The sequence below is a fragment of the Coenobita brevimanus genome, chromosome 71, assembly GCF_032717465.1.
Source record: "Coenobita brevimanus isolate Jiangsu-jjx chromosome 71, ASM3271746v2, whole genome shotgun sequence".
Classification (NCBI taxonomy): domain Eukaryota; kingdom Metazoa; phylum Arthropoda; class Malacostraca; order Decapoda; family Coenobitidae; genus Coenobita; species Coenobita brevimanus.
The window spans coordinates 40310728-40327367 of NC_137024.1; the positions used below are offsets into that span (position 1 = coordinate 40310728).

A 16640-nucleotide genomic window follows, 5' to 3' on the forward strand; every position below is an offset into this window, starting at 1 on the left:
TTTAAAACACTTAAAACCAGTCGGAGTTTGTGTAACCTCCAAAGCATTGTCATTAAATACTTGTTTTAACATTTTATGAGCTTCTGCCATGTTCTTCCCATGTTTCACAAAGAACTTGATGCACACACATTGCTCTTTCACATCCTCTATTTTTGAGATCACAAAATTCGCAAACTAACCCAAACACAACAATAAAAAAAAAAAAGCACACATGCAGCACACAGGTCTACCCTATACAACATCACTTTACACACTAACAAACAAAGGATTTGTACACCGCTACCTAGAACCCACCAACTGTATGACAAGTGGTTTCCTCCCTGCTTTAAAATTTTGGGAACTTTTGGGTAGCACCTTGTACAACACAAGTCAATTACACAATGAAACTGTGATGCAGTTCAGTTCCACCAAGTACACATATATGGTACAATGTATAGGACATGTCAATTACACAACGAAACTGTGATATTCAGAACCTTGGTACATGTGAGATGCTTTAATCTCTACTTAGACTTATTGCTACCATCTTTCTGTAGACATTCTGACTTACTATGAATGAATGCTACAACTGACTAGGCTAGTAAACCACATATGCCCGTAGTTATATGATGTACCATACTATAGGTATATTATGGCTTATATGGTTAAGATTCTGTCTCTCTGGCCAAGCAGACCCATCATTTTTTGTTTTTCGTTTCATTTTTAAAGGCTTCAACATGCTTGCATGTGTCGGCCTTGGTCACCTAATGGTGGCTTTCCACGCTGCATGATCCATTGCAGCCTCCCTGTTCAGTCCCTTAACCCTGAGGTCACACTTAATGACCTCGTCCCATGTCTTTCTCGGTCTACCCCTCATTACCCCACCTCCAATATTAACACTTCTCACCTTCCTCACCCAATTATCATCCCCCATCCTCTCCACATGTCCAAACCATCTCAATTTACCTCTCCTCATCACAACACCAATACACTCCAGTCCCATCCTACCTCTCAACTCTTCCATCGTAAACCCAGCCCCCCCCGACCTTGTACGCAGGGATGCATTACACATCCACCTAATCATTGTCATTTCTATACGACTGAGCCGACGAATATCCTCCTCCTTCACTGCCCAGGTCTCACTGCCATACAGCATTACACTCCTAACACATGCTGCATACAAAGACCCCTTAGCACGTAGGGAGAGTCCTCTCAATATCAGGAGAGGCAAGAGCTCCCTGAACTTCTTCCAACCACTTCTCACCCTAGCCACAGAGCTAGCTCCAGCCCCACCTCCAGCACACAACATGTCTCCCAAATAACAAAACTCTTTCACACACTCAAGCAATTCACCAACAAATTCAATCCTTTCACGCATGACAATCTCCACCTGCTCTCCCCGACACGCCGTACACATAAATCGGCATTATCTCGCAGTCTACCTCTGATACCACTACATCTCTTGTGCACCTATTTATCACAAACACTGCACAAGATAGAATTACTTCCCACGCCCTTGTGGCAAACTGCACATGGCCACTCTCCCTCATCTTTGACAGTACTGCCACCAACCCTTGATATCATCACTTTTGTTTTATCTGCATTTACCCTTAAGCCCTTGTGCCCCATACCATCTCTTAACTTCCTAAACCTTTCTTCCACCTCCCTTTCATTCTCTGCATTCAACACCAAATCATCAGCATACAACATCTCCAATCGGAGTCCGTTTCTAAAGACACGTGAGAGGGCTTCAAGTACCATGATAAACAACATGGGACTCAAAACTGACCCCTGATGCACACCAACATTCACGGAAAACTCATCACTCAAATCTCCAATCACTCTTACCTGTGTGTGAGCACCCACATACATAGCCATAACCACCCTAACCAGCCACTCCTCCAAGCCAAGCTTTCTCATTGTCCACTTCACCACCTCTCTAGGGACTCTGTCAAAGGCCTTTTCCAAATCAACAAAAACAAAATACAGATCCCTTCTCCTACCAATATAATTTTCCTGAAGCAACTGCCTCCCATGCAGTGAATCAATGTTCCCTTGTGGCTGACAGTGCCTCACCTTGGCAAGACATGGGGAAAAGAATGGAGATTTGGTTTCTTGGTGGATGCTGCATTTGTCTCTCCACCCAGCTAATAGGGGCACCATAATATGCTCCACTTCAACCCAAAATCTGGTTATATGGTTATCACCCAGTGTTGTAAATGGTCTCCTGTGTTACAGGAAATCTTTAAGCTTGTCACTCATGTAGAGCCACCAGGAACGGAAAGAAAGTAATAAAAAGTGACAGGAAGGACAGGGAGAAGCAGGAAAAGAAAACGGCAAATACAGATATAGAAATGTGAAGGAAGAAGCAGGCAGCACTACATTAACCCCTACACCGCGGGGATGTTTTCGCCGCTCCTTCGTGCGTCCTGCGGGGATATTTGCTCTCCGACTGACTTATTAAAAAAATCAGTCATTAGCCCTAGAATATTATAATTAAATATGCATATGGCATATACCTTCGGGTTTCTCCTGGAATGTTTGTTGAGCCTTCGTCGACAACTGTAGGACTTATGGAGACTTCTGAAGTTGAGTAACGAAGTCTCCACTTTACACTTCCCGACAACCCGTAATATGATTACCACAGCCTGATGTTATCACTAGAAACACCATTCTATGATTTTCAAGTAGTCTGGAACCCAGAGCTTCCCACCCGTCCTCGTTCTCCGCTGGTATTCTGTCATTTATTATTCATAAAAACACTCGCACTTTATATTCCTATTACTTTATCACACTTATATATATCTACAGTATTTATCCATAAGTTTCCTTCAGTAATAGTAGTTTATTGTCACTCCAGGCATTCACTTTCTCTTTCAGTAAACTACGTAGAGAGCCAAGGTTTCACTTTCACTGTCATTACTTCAAGTATTTGTACACATATTCTTATATTACTAATTATTTACATTTCTATATTTCCTTTTAGTATTTTCAATATTTACACTTCTATTTTACTTACACTATGTTATGCACTGTCACTTGCAGCAACTTATAAAACTATATTCCACTGTTCAATCATATTTACTTCCATTGCTTTCACTTGCTATTTACACATTATTTTCATTTTCCACTTGCACTGTTTTAGAACTGCTTCAGGCTGTGGTAATCAAAGAAGCAGGTTAAGCAGAGGGGAACCTGGCACTCAGCGCACTGCCAAGAGGTGCGTTTGTGCTCAAGTGTGCGTCTGGTGGTATGTGCACACACCTGGCACCTGCGGATCGCAGCCTTCCTCTTCGTTGTGGCAGGCATTTGCACCAGTCTGTGCCGATCCATGAACGCACTCTGCTCAAGTCTGTCAGGAAGTCTTACAGCATGGCGCCTTGGAGTTGCTGCTGTCACCCTACCATATCTCTCATGCAGCTGCTGAACACAAGTCCTGGCAAACAACCTCAGGGAGGACTTGGGTGGCTTTACCTTCATCTTGTACAGAATGAAGGCGTTCAGCATCGTCATGTCAGTGAGATGCAGAAAAACTTTCCTGTACCACCTAGTATTCTTCCTGAGGCAGTCGATCTCTCCAATCATCATGTTGGACTTATCCACCAGCCGCATGTTGATATTATAGTCGATGACAGCATCAGGTTTCCTCACAGGTTCGCCTGTACTCGTACTACGGTCGACCTTCCCACTGTCTTTCAGTTCCCCCTTGTGTACGGTGGTGAGCATGTGCACGACCCTCTTGTCATGCCACCATATTTCCAGCATCTTCTCAGACTTGCATAGGTGCATGTCTCCTCGCTGCGAGTTTCCTGCCTCTGGGAATTTGGGGAAGTTGGCACGACTGCTCTTGACAGTGCCTCAGGAGCCGATGCCGTGCTCTGAAAGGTACTTAGCATGTTTCGGTGCTGTATAATAGTTGTCTTACAGTTGCACAGTACAAAGAACTTGATTCCAAAGTGATGATGTTTGCTTGGAATGTACTGTATGAACCTCAGACGTCCTCTGAACAAAACCAAGGATTCGTCTATGCCAACCTTCTGAAATGGGTGGAAGAAAGACATAAATTTATCCTTCATTCTGTTCAGAATCTCCCAGATCTTCCAGAGTGGGTCAGTCTGGGAAGGTACATCGTTATTGGTGAAGTGCAGGTTTCCCATGATGTTACGAAAGTGATCTCTGGCTATGTACTTATTGAAGGTGGGTGAGGGTAGTAAGGGGTCCATGGACAAGTAATCTTCCAACTCATGCTTCTTTGAATGTGGCATGAGGGCAAAGAACACATACAGCTCCTGCACTCCAAGCACGGTCCACTGTTGCATTTTCGTTGCACCTGCACAACTTGCAGCACGTTGTGACTCGTACCTGTTGGTCTCATCACATATGTGCTGCATGACCTCGTCATCAAGGAAGGCCAAAAGGAAGTCCACACACTCAGCATCCTCGTCAAGAGTGAAGGCAGGCTGTATCACTGAGGAACTCTCGTCAAACTGGAGTTGTTTAGGGATGAAATCGGAACCTTCCGTCCACACAAAGGCGTCCAGGGATCCCTCTCGTGGCGATGTAGGGTGGGTGAGGGTGGAGGGTGGCTGTGAGGTATACTGGGCTGTTTCAAGGTCACTCTCACTGACCCTAGGTTGCCATGTCGCACTAGCAGCCTTTACTCTAGTTGCTACTCTACTTTTACGACGACTCAGGGATTTACCTCGTCCCCTACGGCCTACCTTCACTGTAGGTGCTGATGGAGACTCTGATGACGAAGACTCAGGAGAAATTTCCACTGAAGAGGAGGAAGAAATTAATGAAGTGGGGCTGGGAGAGCGGGGAGGTGATTCACCTCGGGACTCATGGCAGGCTGGGTAATGCAGGGCCATTGTTTCGGGGCTAACCCGCCTCCTCTTCACTCCCTTCCCAAATTCCTTCCCTTGCTGCACTAAGGGGTCCTTTCCCTTGGAGCTGGGTTGAACTTGGGACACTGAAGCACTCGTACTGGCAGTTTCTGTCACGATTTCCTCCCCAGGCTCACATGATTCACCCGAAAGATCAAAGTCACTATCCATTATTATCATCGATAATTCAGCCAGTTTACGTTCCACTGCTGAGTCACTTAGTACTTTACTGCTTTGCACACGAGGTTTTCTAGGGGTAGAGGTCACAGAGCCCTTTGCAATGGGCACAGAAGCGGTGGAAATGGCGGGGCGTGAGTCCGACATGATTTTACCTCAGAGGACGACAAAGAACTGAATGACGCAGCGTATATGGACAGGGAAGGGTTGACAATGTCAGTGTGGTGACAGCTGCTAATTTATATGCTATGAAATGATTGGTAGGAAATCTAGACAATACATAATAAATTAGGTAGTTCCAGGTGAATGTAAATATCACTGGCTTCTCCTTTCCTTTCTTAAATATATTTTCCTTACGAGAATAGATCATACGCCATATTTCAAGGGGAAATTTCCAGGGAAAATTAGCGAACGAGTGCACGTGGGGTGTTCCCAGGTGATAATTAGCCAATTCCAGATGTATGGCATTATCAGTTACCTTATTTCTTTTTTGTATATATTATTTTGTATAAGAATAGGGCACAGGGCTCATTTCAGTGGATGAAATCAGTGGAAAAATCCGGGAAAGATTTGCTTAGCGCAGCGCAGCCGGGCAGGCGAGAGGAGAGGGTAATGGAGGGGAGTCAAGAACGGGGAAAAATGGCTAAATTGTCAATAATGGATGGGAGTACAGATGACATTAGCAGCGCTGACTATTGTTGGACACTGGCAGTACTGACAGATGATACAAGCTACCACTTGAAAGCCCGGGAGAATTCAAAATAACACAGAATCACGAAAGTTACGCTCCGCGTTATGATCCAATGCACCCGAGCATCACAAAAGTGACGCCCCGCGGATAAGGGGTTAGGTGTGTGGATTATGGTCACCACCAGCTACCATGAAGATAGTTAAGTACACAGTATATCTTACAGGTGTCTGGTTTCAGACTGTAACAATACATTTTGATAATTAATACTGCTGTGTGGTATAAAAGAAAACTAACAAAGTACATTTCCACAAATATAAAGTCAGATAATTTATTATCATTAGGAATGATCATAGTTTTAAGTACTGTATCATGACAAGAGAGTCTTTTATCACTGCTATGAATTGGCATGCTTCCATCTGCTGGCGGTAGGCAAAATAAATTCTAAATTGTCTTAGCCATCTTCAAGGGATTAGTATGCATACATTTGCTAGAAAAACTACATAAAAATAATGTTGTTTGATTTCAAAAGCTCTATCATTCAGAAGTTCTAAATGGCGAAACCCAAATTCCTATCTAAGAAGTGAGGAAAGGCAGAACCTAGAAACATGGAATGAGCAAATGGAAGTAGGTGAACTATCAAACAGCATGTCCACTGAAAGGGGTAACACAATTATTCACAGGGTAACACAATTATTCACATATCCAAGCATTAAAAAATCTTGGTCCAACTCACTGGCAAAAATGCTTCTGCATATATTTCTTTGTATTCTTTTTATAATATATGCTTCACTTACATATGTGAGAGGCATTATAATGGGGTACAACTCTTGCATTGGACATCTCAAAACATGCATCCATACTTAAACAATCCATATCTAACCATCTGATTCTTGGTCTCCCATGCCTCCTCTCAAATTCAAACTCACTTAAGTAAACCTTAAGCACATTCTCTTCTATCCATTAACCCCTTAACCGCGGTGCGTCACTTTCGTGACGCTTGGGAGCAAGGGATCACACCGCCGGGCGTCGCTTTTGTGATTCTGTGTTATTTTGAATTCACCCGGGCTTCCAAGTGGGGGCTTGTATCATCTATCAGTACTGCCAATGTCCAACACTAGTCAGCACTCCTAATCTCATCTGTACTCCCATCCATTGTTGACAATTTAGCCATTTCTCCCCGTTCTTGACTCCCCTCCCTACCCCCCCTCCATTACACTATCCTCTTGCCTGCGCGGCCGTGCTACGCTAAGTAAATCTTCCCTGGAATTTTTCACTGATTTCATCCATTAAAATAAGCCCTATGCCCTATTCTTATACCAAATAATATATACAAGAAAGAAATAAGGTAAGTGAGAGTGCCATACACCTGGAATTGGCTAATTATCACCTGACAACACCTCACATGCATTCGTTCGCTAATTTTCACTGTTTTTTTCCCCTTGAAATATGCCATATAATCTATTTTCGAAATAAATATACATATAAGGAGGGAAGGGAGAAGCCTAAGTGATATTTACATTCACCTGGAACTACCTAATTTATAATGTATTGTCTAGATTTCCTGCCAATCATTTCAGTGAAATACATAGCTGTTTCAAGAGCTACGTTGGTAGTACTGAATAACCCCTAAGTAGGCCTCAACCCGGGCTGGCCCTCCTTTATCAGTTCTCTCTCATCTTCCGAAGAGGAGGTACGGCTCATCCTCTTGCTGACTTCAGGGCCTTTTTTCACCCCCATGCAAAGGGCCCTGTGACCTTTACCCCCTACTAAACCTCGTGTGGAAAGAGGTAAAGGGCTGACAACTGATAAAAGAGTGACTACGATCTTTCTATTGAGTAAAACAGTGCAAGTGGAATTGTAAATAATGTGTAAATAATGTGTAAACAGCAAGTGAAAGTAAAGAATGTAAATATACGTGAACAATGGAAAATAGTTTTATAAGTTACTTCAAGTGACAGTGCATAACACAGTGTAAATAAAATAGAAATGTAAATAACGTAAATAAAATAGAGAATGTAAATAGAAATGTAAATGAGTAGTATTATAAGAATACGAGTATATACCCTAGGAGTAATGAAAGTGAAAGTTTCACTATAGCATGTCTGAATACTATGAGTTATGAGAGTGAAATTCACTCTCAATGCCAGTATACAGGACGAGAAAGTGAATGCTACGTATTTTACTGAAAGAAATTGAATCCCTACAGTGACAATAAACTAATACTACTGAAGCAAACTTATGGATAAAGACTGTAGATATATATAAGTGTTATATAGTAATAGAAATATAAAGTGTGAGGGGTTTTATGAATAATAAATGACAGAGTACCAAGAGCGAACTAGCGCAAGTGCGGCGGTCAGACGCGCTCATAATTTTCATTGCTTTCACAGTGGGTTTTTTTTTGGAGTATGGATCCCAAACTACTTGAAAATCATAGAGTAGTGTTTATAGTGTTAATATCTGGCTGTGGTAATCATATTACGGGTTGTCGGGAAGTGTAAAGTGGAGACTTCGTTACCCAACTTCAGAGGTCTCCACAAGTCCTACGGTAACTGACGAAGGCTCAACAAACATTCCAGGAGAAAGCTGAAGGTATGTGCCATAAGCATATAAAATTTTAATATTCTAGGACTAATAACTGATTTTTGGCAAATATTTTTTGAGAGTCTGTCGGAGCCCGAATAACCCCGCGGCACACGCAAAACATCGGTAAATATGCCCGCGGTGTAGGGGTTAATGTATCTGTAACCTCCATCTTTCCATTTTCCTTGAAAAGAATGAGTGTTTTTGATTGGAGATATGAATGGAAAAGTAGGGAATGTGAAGGTGGATGGAGTAGTTGGTGAGTGGGGTGTGCCTGCAGAGATGGATGAGAATGGCAGTGCTTTACTGGACATTTGTGCCGGGAGGGGGTTGGTGATAGCCAATACCCTCTTCAGGCACAAAATGATTCACAGGTATACGTGGCGAGTGATGAGAAGGGTGGATGGTGAACTGAATGAACGAAAGGCAATGACTGATTATGAATGTGTGGATGACAGGATCAGGTGTATAATGCATGCAAGAGAATATAGAGGTTGGGGGAGTGGACTCTCTGACCACTACTTGGTGGTGGTCAGAATCAGTGTCCAAACGAAATGAAGAAATAAAAGAAAGGAAGGACAGGATGAAGCATGCTCATATGAGGAGAGTGGAAAGGTTACAAGAGGATGAAGAAAAGGGTGGAATAAAAGAGGGAAGTGGAGGAGTGATTGGGGAAATGTGGATTGGAGCAGACAGGGAATGTGGAAGGTGTGTGCAAGATATTCACAGAAGAAATCTGTGCAGCATGTGAGGTGGTGTGTGGGGTGAAGAAAAGATGAAAAAGGGTGCATGGAACAGCATGATGCAAGGAAGAGGTGAGAAAGGCTGTGGCACAAAAGAAGAATGCATATAATGTGTGGTAAAGAAACAGGGGCATGGAATAAGTTGAGAGACAGAAGAGAGGGTTGTACGTAGAGAGGAAGAAAGAGGTGAAAAGATTAGTAAGAGAGAGTAAGAAAAGGGTGGATGAGGAATTTGGAAGGAACTTGAGTGCAATGTGGAGGGAATGTACGAAAATGTTCTGGAAAGAGGTAAAGCGAGTTAGACAGGGTGCCAAAGAAGTTAGTTGGGGAGTGAAAAATAAAAATGGTAGATTACTAATGGAGAGAGGAGAAAAAGTGAGCAGATGGAGAGAACACTTTAGAGAATTGTTAAACATGGAGAATGAAAGTAATGCAAGTATATGCGGCTGGGGAATGGTAGGGAGACGGAGGAATGTGAGAAGAGAGGAAGAAATCAGTAGGATGGAAGTTGTGGAAGCAATGAAGAAAGTTAAAATGGGGAAAGCCCCAGGAATTGATGGAGTGTGTGGTGAAATGCTGAAGCATGGAGGAGAGATAGTAATAGAATGGATGTGGGGGATGTGCAGATTGGCCTGGGAGGAAGGTAGAGTCCTGGAGGATTGGAAGTCAGGTATAATTATTCCCTTGTACAAAGGAAAAGGGGAAAAAGAAGTATGTGGTAATCATAGGGGCATTTGCCTTCTTAGTGTAACTGGAAAAGTATACAGTAGGATATTTACTGACAGCATTAAGGAAATAACAGAGGAATTAGTTGGAGAAGAACATGGAGGTTTTAGGAAGGGAGGAGGTTGTGTAGATCAGATATTCATTCTTAGATCCTGGAAAAGTTTTCAGCAAAGGGAAAGAAGTTGTATGCAGCCTTCATGGATTTGGAGAAAGCATAAGACAGGGCGGATAGACAAGAATCGTGGAAAGTGTTAAGAATATATGGAGCAGATGGGAAGTTGTTGAAGGCTGTGAAGAGTATGTTTGATGGTGCAGTGCATGTGGATAGTGAACCGAGTGAATTTTTCTATTTGAAGGTTGGATTGAAACAGGGATGTGTCATGTCTCCATGGTTGATCAATCTGTATAAGGATGAGGTTATAAAAGAGATACAAGGTTAGGCAGCGGATGTTGAAGCAGCCCTAGTGAGAGACGGCAGTGTTTGGAAACTCCCTATACTGTTGTTTGAAGATGATACTGTGTTGTTACCTGAAGATGAAGGGGAGCTGCAAGGCTTGGTGGATGAGTTTGGGAGTGTGTGTAAGAAACGGAATCTAAAGGTGAATGCAGGGAAGAGTAAGGTTATGGTCTTCGAGAGAGGTGAAGTCAGTGAATATACAGTGAGGTTGGATGAGGAGGAAATGGAAAATGTGAGTGCATTTAAGTACTTGGGTAGTGTGATGAGTAAGGAAGGAAGTTAAGAGCATGAAGGGCTTGAAAGGGTACAAGAAGGAAGAAAGGTTGCTGGTTTCTTGAAAGCAGTGATAAGAAACAGGGATGGAAGTGAAAAGTTACTACATGACAGTATTGAGATACTCTTACGTATGGAAGTGAAGCTTGGACCTTGTTGGAGGGACAGAAGTCAAGAGTGAGAGCTGTGGAAATGAGATATTTGAGAGGAGCATGTGGAGTCACATGGAGAGACAGACTGACAAATGAGGAAGTGAAGGATTGTTGTGGTATGGATGTGGATGTGATAGAAAGTTAGGAGAAACACAATGAGGTGATTTGGCCATGTGGAGAGGATGGAGAGTGAGAGACTAACAAGGAGAGTGTATGTATGTAAGTGAGGTGGAGGGGGGAAGAGGGAGGGGGTGGCCAAGGATGAGATGGAGGGATGGAGTGGAGAGGTATATGAGAGAGGGGGGTGTGAGCTGGGAGCAGGGCAATGAAATGGAGAGGGACAGGGCAACATGGAGGCAATTTGTTTGTGGCCACCCCTTATGGGATTACGGTGTCTGGTAATAGACAGACAGATTTTCGCATCTGCTTCACATTCATTCACTCTATCAGTCTTTCAATCCATATGCATTCCATACACTAACACCACTTTTATACATTCTCCTTAGGCCTTTCCACACAATGACATCTATCATATATTATTCTTCTTATTACTCAGTGACCTGATTCAGCTTTGGAGACCCCTCAAAACAGCTGAGTTAGAAACAATTTCCATTAATGCCATCATCTAAATTATGTCCTGAACTATTAAATTCCTGCTACCACCAATTTCACATGGCTTTGGGAAAACCCTCATAAAAAAAAGGGGTTACCTGCACCTAACATATATACAGTACCTCCACTCTGCTTATTCTACATACCACAGTAGTGGTAGGTGGTGGCAACCATCATCCACTCAATCAGCATAGTACTGCCTCCTTCTTCCATCCCCTTTCTCATTCTGTCTCAGTGTCTGCTCTTCTCTCTTCCGACATCTTCCCCTATCCTTCCAGTCAATTTTTGTTACTCTTCTTTCTACTTCAGGTGGCTCTACACTAAGTGACAAGCCTAAAGGTTTCCTGTAACCCCCCAAAAAATAATTTACAGTGCTGGGTGGTGATCAGATAACCAAATAACAGGGTGGCATGGACCTTGCTATGCTGCCCCTGTTAACTGGATGGAGAGACGTGAGTGCGGTGTCCATTCAGGAACCAAACCTCCACACTATTCCTCATGCCTTGCTGTGGGGAGGTGCTGCCAGCCACAGGGGAACATCAGCTCACTGCACGGGACAACCCTACAGGGGTGGTTGGTTGCCTGCAGCCAGGCAGACTGGAGTTGATCAACATCACCATCATCATAACATGGTAGTTTCTTTGTCCACCTCTCTCTACAGGGAACCTCACATGCACCAATAAAAAACTGAGTACTGTACTGGTAAACTGATCCTAATGGCAAAACTCTACCACCCAGAAGCAGACAAAAGTTACCTTGTTCAGCCTTGATAAGACGCTTGCCTGCCTCCAAAGTTACATAGGCTGTCCCATTAAGTACGATGTCGGTTATGGTCCTCCAAGCATTGGCACTCAGTCTTTCTGATGGCTGAAAAATAAATGCGGTAAGCAATAGTTACACTGTATGTAAATATATCTATTCGCTTTTATCAGAATCGAGGAACTACCGGACCAAATTCCTATATATCAGAAAAAGTCCAACAAAGCCAGATGCAGTCCAGACTGCCTGACCACTTCAGCTATGTTCACCACAGTAAGGTAAATAAAAGACATGTTTATCAGTGTACAGTACAGTTATACCCCGGTTGAACGATGCAATTGGTTAGGTAAAAATCCATCGTACTGTATATCGGGGTAGATTTAACTTGTAAAGTACAGTAATGGGATGCATTTTTCAGCCTTGGGGTTTCCCCCCTAACCAAGTCCAAAACCCATTCAAATGAGCCCCAAAAGAAGTTTAAAGCCAATCTAAATGACCTAACAGCTGTAAGTGAAGCTAACCTAAGACTAACACCAGTAAATACCTAACTAAAATCAACAAACAAAATCGGAAAATTGTCAAATATGTCTGGAAAAAATCAAGCTTAGTAAACTGTACCCCAAAATGACAATGTTCTCCCCGCCTATGGCTAAAACACATTAATCTTTGACTAAAAACAGTTTATAACTCAACCTAAACAAACAATTTTAGTCTAAAATATAAGAAAAATCAGTAAAAAATTAAAAACCAATCGTTAAACCAGGGTTTGACCATCGTTAGGCAGGGTATGGTGTGTTTCTATCCCTATTGTTAACTCCTAGGCGCCAGTCCACGCCTTATGACGTGTTGGTAGAGGCCTACGGTCCACGTCATATGACATTTTAATTTTTTGCAGGAATGTTTGAACTTCGTAGCGTGCCATATGGACTCAGAGTATTGTCCCGGCATGGCCGGTTCGCGGGGTCACACTGGCTGGCTGGGGGAGGGGGCAGGGGTATGGGTGGGGGAAGGGTGGGAGGGCAGCCCAGCAGTGAGGAGGGCTGTGGTTGAGGGTGGTGGGAGGCCGGTGCAGTGAGAGTGTGGCCTTGGAACCAGCTGATCCTGGTTCAGGGTAGGGGTAGGGGTTGGGAGGGGTGGGGTGGGGTGGTGGGGAGGGATACTAGGGGGCCCTGAGGGGTGTGGGGGAGTGTTTGGGTTTGATTACACTTGTATTGATCACAGACAGACTTTAGGGAGTATCATACTGTTAAGAGTTAACAAAAACAGTGAAATAATGTGTAAATAGTGTGTAAATAATTGTGAATACCTAAATAGAAATAAGTTTGTTAGAAAATAAGTATCATGGAAAACGTAAAATAAGACGATCTTTATTAGTTACTTTCTTGTTTTTTTTTTTGCTATTGTAGTTGTAATATTGTGTTCATATAGCATTGTGGATTAGTGAATGAAACAAAGACATACTCCAATACTTATTTTGGCACAAGACAATCCTCCCTTCTCCCTCCACCACCACTGCCAACACACCACTGCGACCTTGAACACTCTCAGCCCAGCAGTCACCCACCGGCTCCCTCACACCACACCACCACCTCCAAATCACCAAAGGAGAATAAGTACGCACTTTTTATGTGTTTTTTGTCATTTTTGATCGATTTGTAATGAAAAAAAATATATATATATATTGGGGGGGGACATGGATAGGTCTACCCATGCCCGGTGCCCAGGGGTTAAGCCAGGGTATCGCATCTTGGGGTATCATATATCGAGGTATACCTGTACAGTACTACAGTATTATATACAGTAATACCTTGATATACAATACTGCTAGATGCGATATCCCGGCTTAACGATAGGGGTAGAAATACCATCACACCCTGCATAACGATGGCCAAACCCTGGTTTAACGATGAGTTTTAGTTGTTTAAAAACCGATTTTGATGATATTTTAGTCTAAAATTGTGTGTTCAGGTTGATTTATAAAATGTTTTCAGACAGATTAATGTGTTTTAGCCGTAGGTGGGGTGAACACTGTCATTTGGGGTACAGTTCACTAAGCTTGATTTTTTCCAGACTTATATCTGACAATTTTCAGATTTTAGTTGTTGGTTTTAGTGAGTTATTTACAGGTGTTAGACTTAGGTTTACTTCCTTGAAAGCTGTTAGGCCATATAGATTGGCTTTCAACTTGTTTTTTGGCTCATTTGGGTGGGTTTTGGGCTTGGTTTGGGGGGACACCCTAGGCTGGTAAACACTCCACATTGCTTTATATGTTAAAAATACCCCGCATAACAATGGGGGTTTTACCTAACCAATTACATTGTTAAACCCGGGAATGCCTGTATATTATACAGTTTGATCACTGCAGTGAAGGGATCATACAGTACAGTACTGCAGTGGTGGTGAAAACAGTTTAAAAACCATTGGTGCAATCCAGACTAATATCTGATACATCAGAAAAAGTGCATGTCAGCAGAGGGAAGTTCAGATGTCACTTTTATGGGAGTTTTGCTATTTTTGGAATGGCTTGGGCCCCAATTAGCCTTTTTTCGTGAGCTCTTACTGTATATAACTATATATATATCTATAAACACACATACACACACACACACACACACACATATATATATATATATATATATATATATATATATATATATATGTGTACATACATATACAGTATATACTGTATTTCATTTCATTATTATCGTTTCATTTTTAAAAGCTCCAACATGCTTGCATGCGTCGGCCTTGGTAACCTAATGGTGGCCTTCCACGCTGCACGATCCATTACAGCATCCCTGTTCAGTCCCTTAACCCTTTAACAGCGGGCATTGTTTTGCCCCGACTGGCCTCTCCCGCGGGGGTTCCAGCCAAAATGTAAACAAACTTTAAACCTTTATAACTCCGCACAGAATAAATCTAGAGCAAAAAATAAGGTACCATTAGAAAGTACTAACCTTCGGCTTTGCAATGATGTAGGTTTCATGATTTCGTTGACTATCACTGGATGGGAAGTGCCATTAGAAGTGAGCGATCTAAAATCACTATTTTTCGCTCACACACCATTACCAAATGCCAACCTCATTCTGATAATAATCCTATAAACATATATGAACACTGCACATACGATAAACACCCACTCTGTGTTCACTGAGGCAGGTAAAAGGCACTGTAATTGCCCGCACTTCACTGCCACATCAGCGGTGTTGTAATCACTATTTTTCGCTCACATACCATTACCAAATGCCAACTTCATTCTGATAATAATACTATAAACATATATGAACACTGCATATATGATAAACACCCACTCTGTGTTCACTGAGGCAGGTAAAAGGCACTGTAATTGCCCGCACTTCACTGCCACATCAGCGGTGTTGTAATCACTATTTTTCGCTCACACGATTACCAAATGCCAACCTCATTCTGATAATAATATTATAAACATATATGAACACTGCACATACGATAAACACCCACTCTGTGTTCACTGAGGCAGGTAAAAGGCACTGTAATTGCCCGCACTTCACTGCCACATCAGCGGTGTTGTAATCACTATTTTTCGCTCACACACGATTACCAAATGCCAACCTCATTCTGATAATAATACTATAAACATATATGAACACTGCACATACGATAAACACCCACTCTGTGTTCACTGAGGCAGGTAAAAGGCACTGTAATTGCCCGCACTTCACTGCCACATCAGCGGTGTTGTCACTCACACAGCTGGACAAATACTGATGCGTGTTTGGTCAGGGGTGGGGTGGGGGGCCTGGGGGGTGGGAGGTGGGGGCCCGGGGGGTGGGAGGAGGGAGGTGGGGGTTGGCTGAAGTGAAAGAACTTAATAGCTACTCTCCCTTGAAATAACTGGCGCACGGAAAAAATGCGCGGTATTCAAAATATTCACAAACATTCAAGAATGACACCCGCGGTTTGGTCCAGTTTTTGCAATGTCATTCTGAGATGACACCCGCGGTTAAAGGGTTAACCCTGAGGTCACACTTAATGACCTCGTCCCATGTCTTTCTCGGTCTACCCCTCATAACCCCACCCCCAATATTAACACTTCTCACCTTCCTCATCCAGTTATCATCCACCATCCTCTCCACATGTCCAAACCATCTCAATTTACCTCTCCTCATCACAACACCAATACACTCCAGTCCCATCCTACCTCTCAACTCTTCCATTGTAAACCCAGCCTCCCCCCCGACCTTGCAAGCAGGGACGCACTACACATCCACCTAATCATTGTCATTTCTGTACGTCAGAGCCAGCGAATATCCTCCTCCTTTACTGCCCAGGTCTCACTACCATACAGCATTACACTCCTAACACATGTTGCATACAAAGACCCCTTAGCACGTAGAGAGAGCCCTCTCAATGTCAAGAGAGGCATGACCTCCCTGAACTTCTTCCAACCACTTCTCACTCTAGCCACAGAGCTAGCTCCAGCCCCACCTCCAGCACACAACATGTCTCCCAAATAACAAAACTCTTCCACACAATCAAGAGATTCACCAGCAAATTCAATCCTTTCACGCATGACAATCTCCACCTGCTCTCCCCGACACCCTGTACACATAAAATCAGCAT

General features: G+C 43.0%; 2 protein-coding genes across 2 annotated transcripts in view; both read right to left on the reverse strand.

Moving 5' to 3' along the window:
* Rab14 (RAS oncogene family member Rab14) overlaps positions 1-16640 on the reverse strand; it is a 512826-nt gene that overhangs the window by 155313 nt on the left and 340873 nt on the right. The window lies entirely within an intron of this gene.
* The window catches only part of LOC145406652 (2,4-dienoyl-CoA reductase [(3E)-enoyl-CoA-producing], mitochondrial-like), a 161639-nt gene that overhangs the window by 55394 nt on the left and 89605 nt on the right, over positions 1-16640 (reverse strand). The window contains exon 4 of the mRNA XM_080277737.1: positions 12035-12146. Within this exon, the coding sequence (XP_080133863.1) occupies positions 12035-12146 (112 nt within the window). The remainder of the gene's footprint in view (positions 1-12034; positions 12147-16640) is intronic.